Source organism: Tachypleus tridentatus, chromosome 11, assembly GCF_004210375.1.
Source record: "Tachypleus tridentatus isolate NWPU-2018 chromosome 11, ASM421037v1, whole genome shotgun sequence".
Classification (NCBI taxonomy): domain Eukaryota; kingdom Metazoa; phylum Arthropoda; class Merostomata; order Xiphosura; family Limulidae; genus Tachypleus; species Tachypleus tridentatus.
In genome coordinates, this window is record NC_134835.1 from 23,200,263 (window position 1) to 23,223,824 (window position 23,562).

Sequence of the window (23,562 nt, forward strand, 5' to 3'; positions counted from 1 at the left end):
CTTTGTAATTATCAAAATCATAGTTACCCTTTACCTATGTGATATGAAAACGTATTAACAAATATTACGTACCAAAATCCTTGTTGTGTCTGTTTATCATTATTATTGTTTATGTGATAATGTAAGATTTAGGTTAATTTCGAGGCAGATATTCCGAAAGTGTTCCACCAACCGATGTTCATCTTCGTTTTGGTAAGACAATTATCAGTTTCTGAGCTGTATAAAAGTATTGAGAACGATTTTACTTATTCCATATTACTTTATGAACTTCGAAATAGTGTTAGTATCGTTATTTTGAATCAGCTATTGAATTTATTAATAGTGATACTTTGTTTCTTTCAACGTTTTTCTTATACTGATTTATGAAATGGAAATGTGCAGTATTATTAACAGGATATTTAATGTATAATAATTAAATCAAATTATTGAAAAATAAATATAATTTGCTACTATTACAAAATGCAATGATTAAAAAATATCGTTGTTAAAAAAAAAAGATAAAAGAAACCAGGATTGAAGGTAAATAAGAAAATTATCAGTTTTTTTTGTGATCACGATCTTGTTTTAATGGTGATGTTATTAAATTTTGTTATCACTTTCTTCAAAGTAATAACAATAAAAATATTTGGTCTAAAGTAGCGCTACACCTGATTAGATTCCATGGTATGTTTACTGTATAGTGTAACTACTTCTGTATCTGGGAAGGAATAGACTCGTATCACTTAGATATCATCATTATCAAGTTGCCTAACCCTTACTCCTGAGGCTTACGTTAAAGTAGGTAGATAAATAGCATTAATATTGCACACTAAATTAACTTTTATGGTAAAGAATATAAATGTTACACAATAATTAATGAACATTTAAATATGCTGTGTTATTTCAGTTCAGTTACAATACTTATAATGCAGAGCAGTAACCTAACTCAGAATTAAATGAAACTAAAACTTATTTATGCACAGTTATATTTGGCTCTCGAGCCTACCTAACGTACTTCACGTGTTTTTGTTATTTTTTAAAAATGAGTTAGGTTTAGCAATATAAATTCATTTGATCAAACTGTTATCTAACCTACAATTTAGGCTTAGCTCCAAAGTGTTAAATAAGTCGAATACCAGTTAATTCTATGTTGTATTTTCTACTTTTACGCACCCAAACAATTTTACCTCCGCGTTCCATAAATATGTCCAAGAAACTGAAATTCGACGTTTATAAATTATAAACCATCAAAGAAATGTTTTAAATTTTTAAAATATTTGACTTATTATTTTCGTGTATTATGTACTTTGTAAATATTTCAAAAACTAATTAAATTACAACGTTTTCAGTTTGTATTTGGTTTCAGACTGTTTTAAATTTATCGTTTTAATGAATACACTAAGTAATTCTACAACAACAAAAAATTTACCCTTCTATTAGTATTGGCCAATTTTCTAAACCTTAGGTTAAGTAATTATTGTATGAAAAATATATATATTACCAACTTCTATTTTCTAGTGCCCTTTTAACCTTATTCAGGGAGTTTCTTGGGATAAGTTGACCTTAAATATTTGTAAAAATATTTAATATTTTTATATTATTAATATTTTAAATATTTAAGAAGTTTTTGAATGATGTTTCAATTGTGAGAAATCACTAAGATTTTTAGTAAATCAGTGGAATCATCATATATTTTGTATTCAGACAAAATCGTTTTTTTTTCGTATAAGCATGTCTTTTATATTTTCCAATCATTTTTTGAAAATGTTTAGTTTTTATTCAACTAAAAAATGTGTTTGACAATTGTTTTATTGAAATAGGACCATTTCTCTCTAATCAGGATGCGAATTTTATCCAACAAAATGCCAAATATTTTGTAACGATGTATAATTTTTCATCTTGAAATTACTTACCTAATTAGACTCTCACTTGGAAACAAACACTCTTTTCAAGTAATTTTCCTGATGTAATTAAATTCCCACTTTAAAATAAACTACATATAGGTGAGGCATTGTCTGTATCCCATATCTCCACATTTATCTAGTGTATAATTCATCTACCTAGTTGTCACATCGTGCATTTTGAATTGTCTATCTTAACAATAAATATAGTGTATTAGTTCAAGTGAAACTATTCTTTCAGGTCCCCAATGATCATGTTTGTATTACTACTTCTAAAAGCTTGCCATGATAAACATAACTGAATGTTTAGTTAATGCATGTATTGTCTAACACGCGAGTTTTGAGATGTTGATTTCTATTGAAAACACTTATTTCCCAAATGTTTTAGTTTATTTTGTCTTTTCCTCACAGAAAATGATTTTGTCAGATTTCTGTGTAGCTTTACTAAAATTAAGTCACATAACTCTCTTTCTAACATAGAGTGTTGTTACAAAAAAAAATATGTACAGCCATATTTTCATTCTTTAGCTGCACTACAAAGAACAAATAGAGATAATGATCCTATTTGTAGAAATTTTGAACTTGCAAACAAGTAGATTAGTACTGTCATCTGTTTGGATTTGCCATGTATCCTAGTTCCATTATCAATTTCAGTGTTTTGGTTGGAAAGTGAAAATAAGAAAGGAAATTGTAGATCTTCAGTTTAAAATTCACAAGTTATGTTGAAATAGAACACTGACATATAATGTACAATATGAAGCATTTTTAGTAGTTTATTCTAACTTTTGTTTAATATAATTTTCAAAATATTAGCCTATGACAGTAACAACTGAATGCAGTTTTGGTGTGTCATGCAGTTCAACCTTTATTTAACACAATCTCTCATAACTGTATAATAATTTTATTCAGCTTCAAACTTTACACTTCTCTGTCTGAATCAGAGAAGAGCAGATTTTGTGAGTTTCAGATAAAAACTAGGGATAATTTCAACTGTTTGTAAGCTTCTCTAGATAATCCATCTGGATACATCTATCATCAAAATCTTCCAACTTTCGTAAGACTGGTAAGGCTTTATTTAGAGAGCTTGTAAGTGCTTTAAGCTTTTGTCTTCTTGAAAAAAACATGTGAATGTGGATAGACTAGATTTGGGCTACAAAAAGCAAATCTAACTTGTATAATTTAGTTTGTGGGAGAAACTTAAGAATTTCTGACTCATTTTCTGTGGAACATGGAAGAATTGGAGATTTGTTCCAGAATTATTTGGATATGAACCCTCATCTCAGTGTGGACTGTTTAAGTGGTGGGTGAAAGGTTGTAGACAAACTTGAATTCTGTGGGTAACAGGTTGGAGCTTTAAATGTAAACTCTATTTTTAAATTACTTTTTTTATTTTATGTAGTAATTATAAGTTTGTAGAACTTACATTCTGATGTAATGTGTACTGTTGTCATAATTGTGTTAAACAAATGGATGTATACACTTATTTTCAAGTTTGATTAATGTTCTTGGTTTGTGTTTTTAAGTGAATGAAGGATGATGAACAAACTCACTGACATCTTTTTGTTGTTTTTTTAGATTCGCTACTTAGCAAATTCAGTTTATCCGAGATTTCCAAAATGTTTATGTACTACCTGAAAGGGTTAATATACTTGTAGTGAATTAATTTCCTGTGTTTGGTTTCATGTAATGATAACAAGAGGAGGCTATGGATGGGAAGGTAACATTTCCTCTTAAGCTGTCACCCAGGGTAGATACAACTCTTAAGTCTTTGGATTTACAACACTAAAATTAGTACTTTGCTTTCCCTCTGTAGACACAGTAGATTAACCCGATGTGGCTCTGCTGTAAGAAAAAAAATCCACTAAAGCTAAAGACAGTACATGTAAGATGTACGTATGTTGTTATTTATATCTCATTTAAGAAAACTTGTACAACACATAATCTTAAGAATGAACTGATAGTAACTCATTCATTTTATAATTTTTTACTGTTAGAAGTCTTGAACTAAAACCTCTCGAGAGAAAATTGTTTTGTAACCATAATTAAGATTAGTCAAACTTAACACAAATACTAATTTAAAGAAATGCCAAAAAAAACAGCCATATTTATATAGCATTTTTAGAAGTAGAGAATTGAAAGATTTAATAATGAATATCTGACCAGATGTTCACTGGCTGGTAAACTAATTACTGACCAGATGTTCACTGGCTGGTAAACTAATTGCTGCAGTTGAAAACTTTAAAGTTCTTAAACCTGCTGTGTTGACTTTGCCCAAAGCTCCCCTGAAACAAAGTTATTATTGTATTTCTCAAGTTACATAAGGTAATTATTTTAGTTTCCATGTGTATAAAACTTAAATTTAGTCAAAATTAATGCTTTTTTGAAGTGAAATTCTAGATAAAGCATGATTTGGCTATTTTTTTCTTTCTTCAGGTTCATACTTAGATCTGGAGCCTCTTGGTGCCAGTTTCACAAGTTGTGCGAACAGCATGGCTTCTGGAATATCAAACTCCCAACCCATTAACATAGGTGGACGAGAGATGCCCGTTAATTCCAGGAGCAACCAACGAGACAGGGATAACGTGATCACATTCTGCAGACATGAAGACGATGAAGTAGTGGCATCCATAAATAACACTCCAGGTTCACTTAATTATGGTGGGCATGTTCTGTTCAACTGGCAAGCAAGCAAAGCATCAGTCAAAGAAAGATTGGCCTTTATTTTTAATAAAGAAATCTTGAGTGATGTACATTTTATAGTAGGTAAAGGAACTCAGCTACAGAGAATTCCAGCTCACAAGTTTGTTCTCTCTGTTGGTAGTGCCGTGTTTGATGCTATGTTTAACGGTGCTATGGCAACAAGTTCAGATGAAATAGACCTCCCTGATGTTGAACCTGCAGCTTTCTTAGCTCTTCTTAGGTTTTTATACTCTGATGAGGTTCAGATTGGTCCAGAAACTGTAATGACAACATTATACACAGCCAAAAAGTATGCTGTTCCTGCTTTAGAAAAAGCTTGTGTGGATTTTTTAAAGTCTAATCTAAGTAGTGACAATGCTTTTATGTTGCTGACCCAAGCACGACTATTTGATGAACCGCAGCTTGCTGCCCTCTGCCTTGAAACCATCGACAAATGCACCTCTGAAGCACTGGCTGCAGAAGGATTTACAGACATTGACCACGACACTCTTTGTGCTGTTTTAGAGAGAGACACTCTCAGAATCAGGGAAGCAAAACTATTCAATGCAGTTGTCAGGTGGCGTTACATTCTCTTTTATTCAAATACTAGTTAAGCATCTGAGATACATAAAATTGGATCAATAATGTGGATCTATGGGTCTTATTTATACTAGTTAAGCATCTGAGATACATAAAAATGGATTAATAATGTGGATCTATGGGTCTTATTTATACTAGTTAAGCATCTGAGATACATAAAAATGGATTAATAATGTGGATCTATGGGTCTTATTTATACTAGTTAAGCATCTGAGATACATAAAAATGGATTAATAATGTGGATATATGGGTCTTATTTATACTAGTTAAGCATCTGAGATACATAAAAATGGATTAATAATGTGGATCTATGGGTCTTATTTATACTAGTTAAGCATCTGAGATACATAAAAATGGATTAATAATGTGGATCTATGGGTCTTATTTATACTAGTTAAGCATCTGAGATACATAAAAATGGATTAATAATGTGGATATATGGGTCTTATTTATACTAGTTAAGCATCTGAGATACATAAAAATGGATTAATAATGTGGATCTATGGGTCTTATTTATACTAGTTAAGCATCTGAGATACATAAAATGGATTAATAATGTGGATCTATGGGTCTTATTTATACTAGTTAAGCATCTGAGATACATAAAATGGATTAATAATGTGGATCTATGGGTCTTATTTATACTAGTTAAGCATCTGAGATACATAAAAATGGATTAATAATGTGGATCTATGGGTCTTATTTATAACCTGTTTCAAGGTTTATGAAATGCAGACTAATATTTAATATTTTTATCCAAAAACTTAAATGTGTATAGTATATTATAATATTTAGTTAGACATTTGGCTTTATATACAATATAAAATGTAATTTAAAGGTAGTTTGAAATGAAATTAGATATTTTTATTACATCTATATATTGTAATTTATTTGTAATTTTTAATTTGGAGTTTGAATAGGATAAGAATTATGTATAACTTATCCCTATGATACAGTTACAGCTGTTCTTGATTTAACTGCCCCTCTAATGTGCAAATATTAACTTGTCATTTGTCTTGAAACTTCCACCTAATTCCTTGTGTATATCACATTTCAACCATGCTTAACCATGTAGCTATGTCTGTGCAGTTGAACCCCATATTGACCTTTTGATTTGGCACAACAGTGTTAAGCCATGGTGCTTGATTTAAGTTTGTGTTTTACTTAGTACATTTTGAACATTCCCAAAGTGTTGTTTATAATCCACTACCAAGTTGGATCTTTTTTTATTTGATTGTGAATTCTGTTTCTCACTTAATTACCAATAGTCAGTCAATATATTGAATTCATAACTTACTGTTATGACTAAAATGACTACTGAAGGTGTGTCATTAGCAGCAGGGTAAGTGTTGGTCGTAATTTGTTGACAAATGGCTACTTTCACATGAGCTGAGGGATATCTCCATCTAGAACAATTCTGCCATTACAAGAGGACTTAGATCAAGATGACGTGGACTTGGACAGCTCCCCCTAGCCATCCTGTGCTGTGTAGCCATGTTCTCAACCTGTTAAAGCATCTAGACCTCAGCTCCCAATTCAGGATATCACAGCCATGTTGTGTTTTGTTTCCCATGTCATTTGATCGTTCCCCTTATTAATACAGCACCTAGCTACAAGTTTTTTTATTTTTGTCCTTTGCCTAATATTGGCATAATTTGTAGACCAATTATGTGAAGGCATTAGTATACCACACTACCTCCCCCTACCACACAGGATTGTGGATTTACATATTCCTGATCAGCATACTCTCGGGTCATTCGAGTTTTGTTAGAAGGATCACACCTGCCACTTTTTGACCCTTTCCCTCAAGATCACATTTCCTACCAGCGTGTCACAGAAGCAGTTCAAGAGCTACTCATCAGAGGTGCCATCAAACAAGAACTGTATTCCTGATCCTTATGTTATCTCCAAGAAGACCTGGTATTGACATAGCTTCTTTGACATGCCTTAGTAAAGCTTTGAATCATACCTGTCTCTCAAAATACATCCACTATATGTAGTATGATTTCTATTTCAAATTACACCTGCTACAGTATGGTTTCTACCTCAAAATACATTCACTATAATGTGGTTTCTATATTCAAAGGTATGCACACTACAGTATGGTTTCAATCTTCAAAGGTATGCACACTACAGTATGGTTTCTATCTTCAAAGGTATGCACACTACAGTATGGTTTCTATCTTCAAAGGTATGCACACTACAGTATGGTTTCTATCTTCAAAGGTATGCACACTACAGTATGGTTTCTATCTTCAAAAGTATGCACACTACAGTATGGTTTCTATCTTCAAAAGTATGCACACTACAGTATGGTTTCTATCTTCAAAAGTATGCACACTACAGTATGGTTTCTATCTTCAAAAGTATGCACACTACAGTATGGTTTCTGTCTTCAAAGGTATGCACACTACAGTATGGTTTCTATCTTCAAAGGTATGCACACTACTGTATGGTTTCTATCTTCAAAAGTATGCACACTACAGTATGGTTTTTATCTTCAAAGGTATGCACACTACAGTATGGTTTCTATCTTCAAAGGTATGCACACTACAGTATGGTTTCTATCTCAAAATGTACCCACTAAAGGGACAAATAGTGATGTAGGATTGTTAAAATGGTAGAATGTTCTAGAAGATTGTGTAAAAATAAAAGGTTAGACGTTTTTGTACAATTTGTGTAAGGTACTTGTGACACAATGTGTGATAGATACTTGTGACACACATCTGTTCTGAATGATGTTAATTTTCCAGGAAGTAACAGGTTTTTGTAGGTGTTGAATCTCCGAGGAAGGCACTTCATGACATGAACAATTGTTAACTTTTGATATTAAAATTAAAACCAAGGGTTTTTTAAATGTTTTAAAAGTAAATTAAATATTACTGTGTGGATAGGACCATTCAAAAATGTTTATTTCAAGGTTATTACTGGAAATTGAGATTCCACTGGATGTCCAGATGGACCACATGTGAATTAATTCATTGTATACCAAGTGGCTTTCTCTGTATATTTCTGCCTTGGATGGACCTCATTGGTTATCTTTATAATCACTCCAAGTTGCTTTTCCTGAATATTTTTCTCTGATGGACCACATTTGTTGATTTTACATGGCACTTCCATGTTGGTTTTTCCTTGGACCACACTTGACATAGTACGTCATATCCCAAGGAGCTACCACTGGATATTTTCTGCCCAAACAGAACACGTGGTGTATTCATACATGATTCTCTAGTCCTAGCCACATATTTTATTCATTTCCATCTTATGTCTTTACTTCTTTACTGAGTAAAGAACATTTCCAGGTGTGCAACACTCAAGAAGTGTGCCTTGTATTTTAATTGTGACACATGCCAATTCTTGAAAGTGACTTGTGCCATAAAAGTAGAGGGCGCTACCTGCACTAGTATAGAGGATGTAATGGGATTGGTGGAGGGTGGACACATGATCAGCACTTTTTGCTGCAATGACACCAAAGTATAGGGATGTAGAAGATAGGTGCACTATTAAAAAGTTTACCAATGCCTTGAGGGCAACAGAAGGTCAAGATAGCTATAGGTAATAAACACCTATTGGTGTTAACTCTTGAATAAAGATGAAAAACATATTTATGTTTACTTTGTAGATGTTGAACTACATAAAAAAAGATTTATTAACAAGAATAAACCATTTTGTTGTCTAAATAACATATTGATCAGTTAAAAGATATAAAGTGTTTGAAATGTGAAGAGTCAGGATTCAGATTAAAACTGAATTTTGAATGTTAGAACCATTATTAAAGAATTAATAAATCAGAAATTATTCATAATATGTTTATTGTGGTATAAATATAATTAAAATCAGTACTTGAAACCTTTGATGCTTGGTTTTCTAGATAATGCCTTTCCTGGTGAAATCACTATTTTAATATATTAAATATTTGTAAAGTGTAGAATTAATCTATTTGTCAATCCTGTGCAGATTCAAACTGGATCAAATGATCAGTATTAATAGTTATTAACTGTAATAGTGCTCATGTTATTTAATAATTAATATCAGTAAGATGTTTATTACTTGAGGATGTTATATACATTTGAGTCATGATGCAGGATTTTTTTTAACTTTGTGTCAAAAGGGCAAAATGCTAGAAAAAATTAGCTTATCCTTCTTAAAAATCATATTTATTCTTCCCACAAAAAAGTGGAACATAACTCTCAGGATTTTTCTTTTCTTTTAACAGTAAAAAGATCAACTTCATTGACAGTTCAGTTTTGTCTGGGGTGGCACAGACCACAATTTGCATCTAAGCTTTTTGCGTACATTTGTTCATATGTTATATAGTTTTCAACAATTAGTTGTTAGTATTTTATAGAATACCCTGTGCATAAAATGCTAAAGAAACTATTGTTCATATTAATGCTTCCACAAATGAAAGTGTTTTTTTTAATGTCTATATTTATCAACTTTGTATATATACATATATATATGTGCTATACCTATTATAAACATTATAACTTCAAATCAAATGGTAGTACCTTATTTTCCTTAATTTTTTTTTATTTTCATCTTTTTATGTTTATCTTATTCTTATTTTATCTTGGGAAAGCAGTCACCTTCCCACATCTGTCTGCAGGCAGCGAAGGGTGATATTGATGTAGGACATTGTGGATTTGAGCACCCACATCTCACTTCTAATATCTAATCTTCTTATGTGAGACTAGCAAATTGGAGGTTAAGAGATGATAGATGGTGTATCCCCACCACAATGTTGGTCCTACTTTTTCAGTCACCTCCAAAACCTAGGATACATTTTATAATCCCACATTGTAGCTTGTACCCTAGGATCTTTTTTTAAAAATATGCAGCATATTTTGTTTAATTTCAATGTGTTTTGTTTTTGGCTTAAAGATTTATGGCTATAACACACTATATATATATATATGTATGTATGTATGTATAATGTTGTATATTATCTTTAGAGGAAACTGGAATCAATTTCCTGTGTGGGACTTGCCATTTTAGATCTAAAGCACACTAACCTGCAGTGAATACAGTAACTAACAAACAGATAAAACATTTGCAGACATTTCAATGTTGCAATAATTTGAGTATGGTTGTCATAACGTGAGGCTGAATTTTTATGAATATATACACGTAATTTTGAGGTTTGGAAGTAAGCATTCTTAAATATTCGTGTGTATGTTCTAGGCTTACAAGTTCAGAATTTTCTGGAAGTTAGATAGCTCTAGAGATCAGTATGATGTGTTTTGACAGTATTAGAACAAAGGATGTGAAAAAAAAAAGATCTTACGAGCATGATACAACAAAACATAGTGCCACACCTCTTGACTTCATTACCTCTGACGTCGAGATACCCATTGAAAAAATTATTTTAGATACAGATGTGAACGTTATAACTTAATGTAAATATTTTGTTGGGGGATTTAAAAGCAAGATTGAAATGTAGGTATTACTGAAAAGAAAATTGTTGAAACCGTAGTCATATGTAACAAATGATATGAAATATGTCAAGTTATTCAGAACTAAAAATCATAACATTTTAACTCAGTCATGTTGCTTTTTGAAAAATAGGATTTTTAAAATGTGAAAAAAATTGATTAAAAAATTATAAACAATCATTGAGACTTTGTGATTGTTCACATAAATCTTCTATGCCTACCAAAATCAAGGAAGTAAAACCTTTTTTATCTTTCTTATGTATGTATAAAATGCTTTTTTAAACCTTAAAATGTGTATTTTTATTTGACAATATTATAAGGTTTCGTGACAATCCTACTATTGAAGACAAAGTTAATTTATTATATATGAAAAAGTGGCTGGTTTGGGTTGAGAAAATTTATGTTTTTACATATATTTTTCTCTTAAAGGGGGTTTTCTCGTCATCACTGAAAGTGAATTTATTAAATGTTAAAAAAAAGTAACTCCATCTTTCAACTGAAGTGTTTAATCCACTAATGTACCTTCCTTAAGACAGTTTTCAGACTAATAAGAATGAAAATCTATTTTTATGTTTTAGTTGTCATGGCAACTGTTTATGTCTGGGTGACCAACAAATGGTATTTTAGTGGCTTAGAGGCAACTATTTAATTCTGTTTTTTATTTTTACATAAGCACTTGTTTTTGCACTTTACAACACTGCTACTTTTTTATGTTTTGTTGTTTTTAATGTTGTTAGACGTACATTTAAAATAATACAACCTATGTCACAGACGCCTCTATTCATATAGCCTCCCAGTGGCTCACTGATAAAGCTAAAAACTGGGTTTCAGTATCTGTGGTGAGTGCAGCACAGGTAGCCTTTTATGTAGTTTTGTGCTCAAATGCAAAATAAACAAACTGCCCAAATAGTGTTACCATAGGAGATCTAAACCCAACGTTCATTAGGTGAAGAATGTCTAATGATTGGGTGAGAAGATTAAAACTGCAAGGCCTTAAAAATTGCATCAAATAAGTAACAAGTAACAGTGTCTTTAATTAATTAAAAAAAGTTTTATCAAAGTCCAAGCTAGCAACAGTACAGTCCAAGCTTCCCCAGGATCAATCGGCTCATCAAATTGGACCAGGGTTGAGTGAGTGCCAGCGTAGGACGTCCTCAACAGGTGTAGTGGACATTATATCTGATACTGCTGTTTGGGTATAAGGCTCACAAAACCCTGGCGTCGCTGCAGTGACCTTATATGGCACTGTAGTGCATCCCCTCGTAGGGCTCCATGGTGGGTGGGGTCGGTGGGCACCGAAATATTCTTTTTCTTTCATTATGGATACCCCTCAAACAAAAAAAATAAACAAGCGTAACAGCATAGAGAAAAATCCCACTACTGGCAAACAACTGCACATTGATGACTCTGTATGGTCAAGCTCACAATGGAATCTGTCCTGCGATTTTTAATTATACATTCTTTAACTGAAAAATCCTTAGGGCAGATGTCTCCATTTTTCATTCAGAAGGGTTTAGAAGGACTTGCTGGCTAACCTAAATCAGTAAAACAATTACAGTCTAGGGACATTTTAGTGAAAACAGCTGCATCACAACATTCCAAACTCCTCTTGAAGTCGAAGGTCATTGGAGATATACCCATTGAGGTTACTCCTCATTCTACTTTGAATTCTTCTAGAAGAGTTATAGAGTCAAGAGATCCTTGCAGGTTTCACCAGCCAAGGTGTTACAGCCATGTGCCAAATTTTTACTCGTAAAGACAGGATTATGGAGTTGTTACAACCAAGAACGACAATGCTATTTTAAACATATTTTTAAGGTAGGTTAGCCCTTGACATTAGCCAATGCCATAGGTGATACTGACCACCTCACTCATGTTTTTAAATTTTTAAGAGTCATTGGTCTTTTAAACTTAATTTAAGATTTTTATTGGACTATACACTGTTGTAGCATGATTTCTTTTACACATTTTAATTTTATTTTGACCTGAATCCAGGACTGGAAAGATCAACTTCAGGTGACTGACAACAAGTTTGAAATTAATGCTTAAGCCTTCCTGGCAGGTCTTAATTTTACCTTCATTTCCATATACCATTATAGTGTACTACATTTTGTTTGGCACAGATAGCCTAGTAGCTTTGTGCCAATAAACATGAAATACCTACCTATCTACAGTCCAAACTAATGACTCGGAACTTACAGTAGAACACATTTGAAACTCTGTGTTAGGAACGTGTAAATCAGTAAGTTCACAGGAGGAGATTTAAGCTTTCATGGTGCCACCAACTCAGAACAGGGCTAACGTACTGAAGCTATTCTAAACAAACAAGTTTTGTAGGATAACTGGTTTTATTAAGAGTATTGCATCTTTTAAAAATGTGAAACATGGTTGTAGTATGAGTTATACAGATGCAGAACAGTATATTTTAGAAAAGAAATCCAACCTGTGATAATTATAAAAATAATTCTTGCAGAACATGAAAAAAGTCATGTATCTAAAGAGTTAAGGGCAGAACATGCAAAAAGTCGTGTATCTAAGGGGTCAAGAGCAGAACATGCAAAAAGTCTTGTATCTAAGGAGTCGAGAGCAGAACAGGCAAAAAGTTTTGTATCTAAGGGGTCGAGGGCAGAACATGCACAACGTCTTGTATCTAAGAAGTCGAGGGCAGAACATGCAAAAAGTCTTGTATCTAAGGAGTCGAGGGCAGAACATGCAAAAAGTCTTGTATCTAAGGAGTCGAGGGCAGAACATGCAAAAAGTCGTGTATCTAAAGAGACGAGGGCAGAACATGCAAAAAGTCGTGTATCTAAAGAGTCGAGGGCAGAACATGCAAAACGTCATGCATCTAAAGAGACGAGGGCAGAACATGCAAAACGTCATGTATCTAAAGAGACGAGGATGGAAAAATGATTTATTTTTTTTTATTACTGTGACACTATCCATCAATTTAAATTTCTTGTTGTGTTGTTCATTTCTCTTGCTTTTTAACTAAAGTTGGTAAAAATATTTTAATTCGTCATCATTTAAAGATTTATTTATTATTGTTGCTGTTTTATTTTCTAACTAAAGATGGGCAGAGCAGGAATGTGTGCATCAGAATCTCCCAGTGAACCCAGAAAACCAGAGGACAGTGCTTGGTACTGCAGTCCGCTTGATTAGGTTTCCACTGATGACAGTGGAGGAGTTTGCCGTCGGACCAGCTCAGGCAGGAATACTGTGTGATCGGGAAGTGGTTTCCCTGTTTTTATATTTTACTGTCAATCCTAAACCTGCCATCAACTTTCCTGATATTCCCCGATCTTGTATTCTCACGGGCAAAGAACAAGTTGTGTGTAGATTTCAACAAACAGAAAGCCGTTGGAGTTACAGCGGCACCAGTGACAGGATAAGGTAATAAAACCTTAACTGAAAACAATAACTTAAGTAAATATATGCGTAGTTGTTGTGGTAATAAAAATTTGTATGAGGTATTTGTGAGCATAAAATATCATTGAAGCATTATTTGATTATATAACTGTATGCTTTACATAGTTTTGTTCAACAAAAATAAAATAGAAGCCTGATATCTGCTCATTTCTAACTGTTGCTGATAAACGCTTCTTTGTTCACCTGTGTTATTTTCATGTACTGTTTGTTTGTTTTGCATGAAAGGCTTAGAGCCATACATTCATCACAGCAGTTATTGGTGGATTAATTTGAAATGGTTGAGCTTTACTATTAATACAGATATATGATCCATCATTGTTCTTATAGAATCCTGCTAATGGTAGCAAAAGAAAGTAAGTTTGCATGCACTAACAGAATGTCTCAGTTAGGTATATTATCTTTCAAAGTGGAACAGTTCTCAAAATTGAGACTTAAAACAATCCTAAAAAAATTAAATGTAATCAGATGGTAAATATCTGCTTTCTGTTTGTTTGTTTTATTTAAACTTTAGTGTGATATATAGTGAATTGCTAAGCCTAAGTAACAGGTAATTTAGGTATATTGAAACATTTTTCTGGTGAGGTTTTAGGTTTTGCGAGATAGGGTTTTTAAAACATTTATAACAGAATCATTAATTTTTAAGAACATCTCGATACACTTTCCAGCTAAAAAGCCAAAACTTGCTGTAAATTTTCTAAGGAGAGTGAGCTAAAATAGTAACCAGCTCTCTTTGAGGAGAAAAGTAATGAAATTATAAAGTGAAGAAATTTCCAGAGACGTTTGGCTTGTAAAAATTCCATGAATTATGTGAACCTGTAACCTTACAATTAGCTAAAAGTCCAACAAGCAAGGTAAGAGAAGTTGACCCCCCAGTACTGTTTACTGTATAAATTTTTCAACAATCCCTTATCGACAGTTTGGGAAATATTCTAATGTCAACTCAACCAAACAACATTAAACACAATACCAACTGAAGATTCAAAATTTGCACTTTTAACAACTACTACTGTAAATTCTATGCCAGTATGCTAATGTTTGTGTTTTCCAGGTTTATGGTGGACCGACGAATATTTGTTGTTGGATTTGGTCTTTATGGTTCCATTCATGGGCCTTCAGATTATGATGTTAATATTCAGGTTGTACATTTTTATGTCCTTTTATATATATGTTTAATTTACTTATGAGGGGAGAATGGTTGGCATTGTTTTAAAGACAGTATTTGAACATTACCAAATATATGATTCTGAGTTTTGAGTTTATAAGAAATACAAAACGTAAATGTTTATCTAACCTAGTTATAAGCACTGAAACATGTTTCGTTAAATGGTAATACCAAATAATAGTGAATACTAACACTATTACATTGATAATCTAGGTTATTGTTTAAATTTTTTCATCTAAACACCTGAGCAGTTTTTAACAAAGTTCTTCTCATTCTTGTTGAACATAACCTTCACATTTTCTAAAATAAAAATAACAAAATTATGTTGTCAAAAATAATAAAAAATTACTGTTTCTTTTCAAGTTGTGAGCAACATGAACTAATGAGATTAAGTTCTATTCTTGGTCTATGAATGTGTAAATTCTCTCATATATGGAAAATGTGTTTCTCAACATTGCTTGCAAAGATATTAAAGTATCTCCAATGGGCAACTATGTCTCATTTAATCACGGCATGTTCCAGTACACTTTGCCATAAATTTGCATCTTCTTTCTCTTGTATCAGCATTTTTATTGTTGTAGAACTGATGTAACCAACAATGAAATTAAGAATTGTGGAGTATCATACTAGAACAACTTTCCCCTTTATCTCGAGTATCATACTAGAATAACTTACCCCTTTATCTCAAGTATCATACTAGAACAACTTTCCCCTTTATCTCAAGTATCATACTAGAACAACTTACCCCTTTGTCTCAAGTATCATACTAGAACAACTTTCCCCTTTATCTCAAGTATCATACTAGAACAACTTACCCCTTTATCTCAAGTATCATACAAGAACAACTTACCCCTTTATCTCGAGTATCATACTATAACAACTTTCCCCTTTATCTCAAGTATCATACTAGAACAACTTTCCCCTTTATCTCAAGTATCATACTAGAACAACTTTCCCCTTTATCTCGAGTATCATACTAGAACAACTTTCCCCTTTATCTCAAGTATCATACTAGAACAACTTTCCCCTTTATCTCGAGTATCATACTAGAATAACTTTCCCCTTTATCTCAAGTATCATACTAGAATAACTTACCTCTTTATCTCAAGTATCATACTAGAACAACTTTCCCCTTTATCTCAAGTATCATACTAAAACAACTTTCCCCTTTATCTCAAGTATCATACTAGAACAACTTACCTCTTTATCTCAAGTATCATACTAGAATAACTTACCTCTTTATCTCGAGTATCATACTAGAACAACTTTCCCCTTTATCTCAAGTATCATACTAGAACAACTTACCCCTTTATCTCAAGTATCATACTAGAACAACTTACCCCTTTATCTCAAGTATCATACTAGAACAACTTACCCCTTTATCTCAAGTATCATACTAGAACAACTTACCCCTTTATCTCAAGTATCATACAAGAACAACTTACCCCTTTATCTCAAGTATCATACAAGAACAACTTACCCCTTTATCTCGAGTATCATACAAGAACAACTTTCCCCTTTATCTCGAGTATCATACTAGAACAACTTTCCCCTTTATCTCAAGTATCATACTAGAATAACTTACCTCTTTATCTCAAGTATCATACAAGAACAACTTTCCCCTTTATCTCCAGTATCATACTATAACAACTTTCCCCTATATCTCAAGTATCATACTAGAATAACTTACCTCTTTATCTCAAGTATCATAATAGAATAACTTACCTCTTTATCTCAAGTATCATACTAGAACAACTTTCCCCTTTATCTCAAGTATCATACTAGAACAACTTTCCCCTTTATCTCAAGTATCATACTAGAACAACTTACCCCTTTATCTCGAGTATCATACTATAACAACTTTCCCCTTTATCTCGAGTATCATACTAGAACAACTTTCCCCTTTATCTCAAGTATCATACTATAACAACTTACTTCTTTATCTCAAGTATCATACTAGAAGAACTTTCCCCTTTATCTCGAGTATCATACTAGAATAACTTTCCCCTTTATCTCGAGTATCATACTAGAACAACTTTCCCCTTTATCTCAAGTATCATACTAGAATAACTTACCTCTTTATCTCAAGTATCATACAAGAACAACTTTCCCCTTTATCTCCAGTATCATACTATAACAACTTTCCCCTTTATCTCAAGTATCATACTAGAATAACTTACCTCTTTATCTCAAGTATCATACTAGAATAACTTACCTCTTTATCTCAAGTATCATACTAGAACAACTTTCCCCTTTATCTTTAGTATCATACTAGAACAACTTTCCCCTTTATCTCAAGTATCATACTAGAACAACTTACCCCTTTATCTCGAGTATCATACTATAACAACTTTCCCCTTTATCTCAAGTATCATACTAGAACAACTTTCCCCTTTATCTCAAGTATCATACTAGAATAACGTTCCTCTTTATCTCGAGTATCATACTAGAACAACTTACCTCGTTATCTCGAGTATCATACTAGAACAACTTACCTCTTTATCTCGAGTATCATACTAGAACAACTTACCTCGTTATCTCGAGTATCATACTAGAACAACTTACCTCTTTATCTCGAGTATCATACTAGAACAACTTTCCCCTTTATCTCGAGTATCATACTAGAACAACTTTCCCCTTTATCTCGAGTATCATACTAGAACAACTTTACCCTTTATCTCGAGTATCATACTAGAACAACTTTCCCCTTTATCTCGAGTATCATACTAGAACAACTTTACCTCTTTATCTCGAGTATCATACTAGAACAACTTACCTCTTTATCTCAAGTATCATACCAGAATAACTTACCTCTTTATCTCGAGTATCATACTAGAACAACTTACCTCTTTATCTCAAGTATCATACTAGAACAACTTACCTCTTTATCTCCAGTATCATACTAGAACAACTTACCTCTTTATCTCGAGTATCATACTAGAACAACTTACCTCTTTATCTCCAGTATCATACTAGAATAACTTTCCCCTTTATCTCGAGTATCATACTAGAATAACTTTCCCCTTTATCTCGAGTATCATACTAGAATAACTTTCCCCTTTATCTCGAGTATCATACTAGAACAACTTACCTCTTTATCTCGAGTATCATACTATAACAACTTACCTCTTTATCTCAAGTATCATACTAGAACAACTTACCTCTTTATCTCGAGTATCATACTAGAACAACTTTCCCCTTTATCTCGAGTATCATACTATAACAACTTACCTCTTTATCTCGAGTATCATACTATAACAACTTACCTCTTTATCTCGAGTATCATACTAGAACAACTTACCTCTTTATCTCGAGTATCATACTAGAATAACTTTCCCCTTTATCTCGCATTGGTTAGATAATTTAGGATAATTTTATTAAATAAAACTTTTTAAACTGCCAACTTACAAAGTTTCTAAATTAATAGTTTAATTTTGGGTTTATTTATTGATTGTAATATAAAAGAAATAGTTTTTAAATAATCTATTTATAAAATATTTCCATAGTTTGCAGGTTAAAAAACCAACAACTGCTCACACTACAATGTATGAGTGTGTCTACATGTACGGTTGCAGTGCATTTTTAAATACAGATGTCTTTGTCAGTATTTCTTCAGATACAAAGACAAAATTCCATTAATTTAAACATTAAATGTAGCTAATCAGTGTACTTATCCTTGTTGATAGTCTGGTTGAATCATTTCCATGGATTTCCTTATGCAGTTCAGAAGCAAAACATTTAACTTTATGCATTTCTTTAGTCTCTCTAAGTTGGTGCACTATAACTTGATGTGCACAGGGCTGGTCCAATGGAAAAACCAGGTATTGGAGAAGACATTTTTACTTTAATTACGAAATGTTATTAACAAAATTGGCAATCTTATAGTACGGGTCTGTTGTACGCAAAAACTCGTGCATGTTGATAAAGCTCTGAATAAAAGATGTGTCTCTGTATTGGTCAAGTTAGAGTACAAGGTAATGTTCACATGAAAAAAAACAAACTTTTGACCATTGTACAGTTTACTCATTGTATTTGCATAACCTCCAGAATATCTGAAATGCAAAGTGTTTTAATATTCCTGTATATTGTATCTGGTATTTTTCTACTCTTAAAGTGAACTGTTGCTAAATTAACAATGTAGGGTAATATGTAAAGTTGACAACTCTCATAATACCTTGTTAAATGGTACTCTGTAAACAGTTAAGACACTTATGTATACAGGTTTAATGTATCACGTAAATATATACTCTTAATAATATTATTTTACTCTCGCTCTATCAAGTGAAGTTGGAGCACATGCTGTCCAGTTTATCATACCTTTTATTAATGAAGACATCTAAAGTAACCATGTGCTTGGTAACCTAAATATATCTGTATTAACCACCACATGATTGATGAACTCGGTAAAGTTGTGTTCGTATGGAATTATAAACCTGATCTGATAAATTAAGTGAATATAATCTAACTAGTTGTTATATTTAATTATTTAGTGCACCTCTGAGGATATATAAAGGCATTTCCAAATAAATTTTTATCTAAAGTTAATATACTTTGTTACCCTAATATATATATATTAGAAAAAACAACTAGTTTTTTGGCCATAACGTCTTTGATAGGTGTAGTTCAGTTAATTAACTACACATTTCATTATCAGAAAGAAAACCACTTTTTAGTTACACACGAGATTTGACCAAAGGCATGGATAATCATTTGTGAAATAAAAAATTCTAAATAATCCATTACTTGGGATTCACACTTTCTGTTTCTAAATGTTTGAAAGAAATTCTGTTTATAAATTTTTTATTTTTCTGTCAACATCAGTACTGTTGGTCAAACCTTGTGAATTTTTGAATATGTTTTTAAAAAGTAATTTTCTTTCCAGCAGTGAAAGACATATAAACTTACACATTAACTTATGGCTTACTAGTCCTGTTTTTCTTTAAATCTTTTTATATATATATGTAGATAGTAGTGTTTATTTTGATCATAAAACATTCACTAGTTTTAGTAAAGTAGTCATTTAGTAATTTGTAGGAAGAAATCCACATAATGCTAACAGATGTTACATTCAGCTTGCTAGAGGTTAGCTGTTACATTCTGTATATGATAAATTTACATGTACAACAGTTTAATAAAAAGTAACCTAATCGTACAGTATCATATTAAGCAAATAAAACAAAATAGTTGGAAATAGAAAGATGAATATCATCTGGGAATAATATAGGTAACTAGTTAATAAACCACATTAGTTAATTATCACATTCAATTAATTATTCACCTCTACCTGTTTTACAGATTCTCTTCTGGCACAGGCCCACCATGTACAGGTGATTAAGGTACTCTACTTGTAATCTTAGGGATAGCAGGTTCAAATGTCTGTCACGTGAAACATGCTCCCCCTTTAATCCATGGGTGCATTATACTGCTAAATTAGAGGCAGATAATGCAGATAGACCTCATGTAGCTTTGTGGAAATTCAAAACAAACAAACTCTTGTGGCACACCAACCACTGCTTCCTTAACCATCCATACCTGTTGTATCTTGAGTCCATCTTTTAGTTACAGTTTCCAACTCTTTTCACCAACTGTATATAAAAATTTCCCAGACAAAGTATGGAGATCCACCTTTTATTTGTGTTTAGAACTATTCCATCAGCAGGCCTCTCGAGTAATTCTTATGACATTAATTTATTTAGTCCTAATTTTAATTATTCAGTTATAAATACTTGACACTAATTGATGTAATCTATATTAGTCGGTAATTTAATTCATTATGTGAATGTTTTATTTATTTGCACCCCTTACAGCTTTTCAACAGTAATTCTTTTTGTTCAAACCTATATTATTAAAAAGAATGTAACCCTATCTTTCTTCAGTCTCAAACTCTGTTGAAGTTCAGACCTGTCTTGTTGAAACATAATTGTTTTGATAGATTCCAATGCCTTGTTTCTCACTCACTCCTTCTACGGTTTCCTCATTTTATGTTTTGGGAAGTCTTAAGAAACACTTTTCTGCTCCTTCAGGTGATTTTAGGAATAACAAAAAGACATTTATCATTGGCATACCATACAACAACAATAAAAATAACTCCTCAACCAGACTGACATCTAACTAACCTTTATCAGGTGTTGCCATATGGGAAATTTCTTAATAAATAAACCTCTTTATGTTGTAAGCAATGTGGTTTTATGGCACAAAATCACATCTTAGACCAGTAAGTGATGAGAGGTCATTCAAAAGCTATCATAGCTAGATGGTTGAACACATTGTTCAGGTACTGATACATGGTTGCTAGAAGATTTTAAAATAATAAAGAAACATTGACTTAGGTTTCCAGCACAATTAAGAAATTTACTTTTGTACTTGTTTTTTTGGCAGGTCATTCACACAGGAACAGGAAATGTTCTTGGGTCAAATGACACAAATTTCAGTTGTGATGGGTCCTCTTCCAGTTTCCGAGTCATGTTTAAATCTCCTGTTGAGATTTCTCCTAACATAAATTATACAGCTTCAACCACATTGAAGGTAAGGTGTACAATTATTACTACAGACTGCCGTTAAACTACAAGTTTATAGTTGTCCTTTGACGAGATGTGTGACTTCTCAGTGTTTAAATCTCAGCATCTTGCTATGTTTACAGTTATAGTTAGTTTTGTTCCATGTTGTTATTTTTTTGTTGTATTAAAATAATATGCAGATATGACAAGAATTTCCAGTCCATTTCATGTTAAGGTTTATTTAATTTCACAATTTTATTTCAGAAGTGTTTACAAAAATCATAAGTTCCACTACCACCATAGGCTCTAATATTTTGGAAACCATATCTGTAACTTGTTATTTTAATTTAAAGAAATTTGGTCACTTCAAAAGATGCTGAAAGTATAGGTTCTCACATTTTGTCCTGTTACAGGGGTAAACCTCAATCTACTAGTTTCACTATAGTTGTGATAACAATATTTAAAATAACATTGTTGTTTTATAACAGTAAGGAACAGAAATAAACGTTTTGAATTCAAGTGTTTTCATCTTCAGTATCTAAAGTAAAATATAATAATCACATCATTTTTAAGTACAAAACTAACATGTGTTGTTACATTAATGATAATTTAATCAAAACACCTGGAAAGTGAAGGTGTAATAAACTGTAGATATTTAAAAAACGAGTGATTTAAAGAAGATTACATGTTATTTAGTGTTGGTGAAAGTTGGTTGATGTTGAAGGATTCTACAATCAGTAATTCCAGATCAATGTTGGCCTCGTAAAGTACAATAACATTTGATAGGTTAAGTTCGTGTACTGTTTGTTGGCTTACAGAGAAAGCACAAAGGTTACAAAGTTTTTAGGTTACATTGAAATTCTCATATGTTCATTGGTAATAACTACTAGCTAGCATGTGGTTTTTACATGTAAATATATACAAGTCATGAACAAAGAGAAATTAGGAAGAAGGTCTTTAGTGGAGAAACATTATGTGGGTTTAAAAACAAATCAGTTTAAGTAACAATGAATTATGTTTTAATTTGATTTTAAAGTTCTGTTTACCGAACGATAGGAGACAAGAGTATGCACTAAGATTGTGTATAGTTGATAGTGTAGGTGAATTTGTGATATTATTAGTTAGAAAGGTATTAATAATTCTTTGTAATAGATACTTTAGGTAGCTATTGTATTTTAAAGTATCCTGTGTGAGAGAACTTTCTGATTGTAAATTAAGGGACATGGAACATGAAGTCTGTTTAATAAGCATGTTACAAGATTTCTTTGGTATATGAATGGGATAAAAACATGAATTTCTTTAAGAAGTCCAGTAAATATCTTTTTCCTGTGTATTGAAATACTAAATCTGCTAGGGTTGATGTTAAGGGAATTTCTTTAAAAATGCAAGTTATCAGTTTTTCAACATTTCAAGTGAATCTGATGACAGGATGTTATGAGTTTCAGTATTTTAATAATTTAGAGCTGTGATCCTTATTGTGGAAGAGAATATAAATGTCATGTACATACTTTCTATAAAGGATAGGTCTGCAGTCAGTGGGCAGGTATCGAGCCATTTCTGTTTGTGATAATGATAGAAGTATATTGGCTTACTTTGGACTCAGTGGAGAACCAATGGCTACACTACTATTTGTTCAGAGAGGGTGTCACTGATTAGTAATTATTAATTTTTGGTCATGAGATCCAACATGGTCTTCATTTGAGGTTCAGTAAAGCCATTTGGTATATTATTATTATATGAAAGTTCAGACATGCAAAAATTAACCTTTTCATTTAAAAGTATATTAGTAATGAGTGAGATAATATTAACTAGCCATAAAGTATTGAGTGGATCTAGTACAGGTATCAGGAATTTTGTAACTGTGTGTGCCTGAGACTGGAATT

At 32.2% G+C, this 23,562-nt stretch overlaps 1 protein-coding gene across 4 annotated transcripts in view; it reads left to right on the top strand.

The window, feature by feature from the left end:
• The window catches only part of LOC143231744 (BTB/POZ domain-containing protein 2-like), a 34,649-nt gene that overhangs the window by 7,157 nt on the left and 3,930 nt on the right, over window positions 1-23,562 (top strand). Inside the window, exons 1-6 of one of the 4 annotated variants that reach the window (XM_076466366.1) lie at window positions 577-777; window positions 3,694-3,769; window positions 4,314-5,136; window positions 13,664-13,984; window positions 15,069-15,156; window positions 21,561-21,707. In XM_076466366.1, the coding sequence (XP_076322481.1) occupies window positions 3,712-3,769; window positions 4,314-5,136; window positions 13,664-13,984; window positions 15,069-15,156; window positions 21,561-21,707 (1,437 nt within the window). In that variant the 5' untranslated portion in view covers window positions 577-777; window positions 3,694-3,711. Of the gene's footprint in view, window positions 1-482; window positions 778-3,693; window positions 3,770-4,313; window positions 5,137-13,663; window positions 13,985-15,068; window positions 15,157-21,560; window positions 21,708-23,562 lie in introns of those variants that run through there. The other 3 variants (XM_076466368.1, XM_076466367.1, XM_076466369.1) reach the window with 3 other exon arrangements.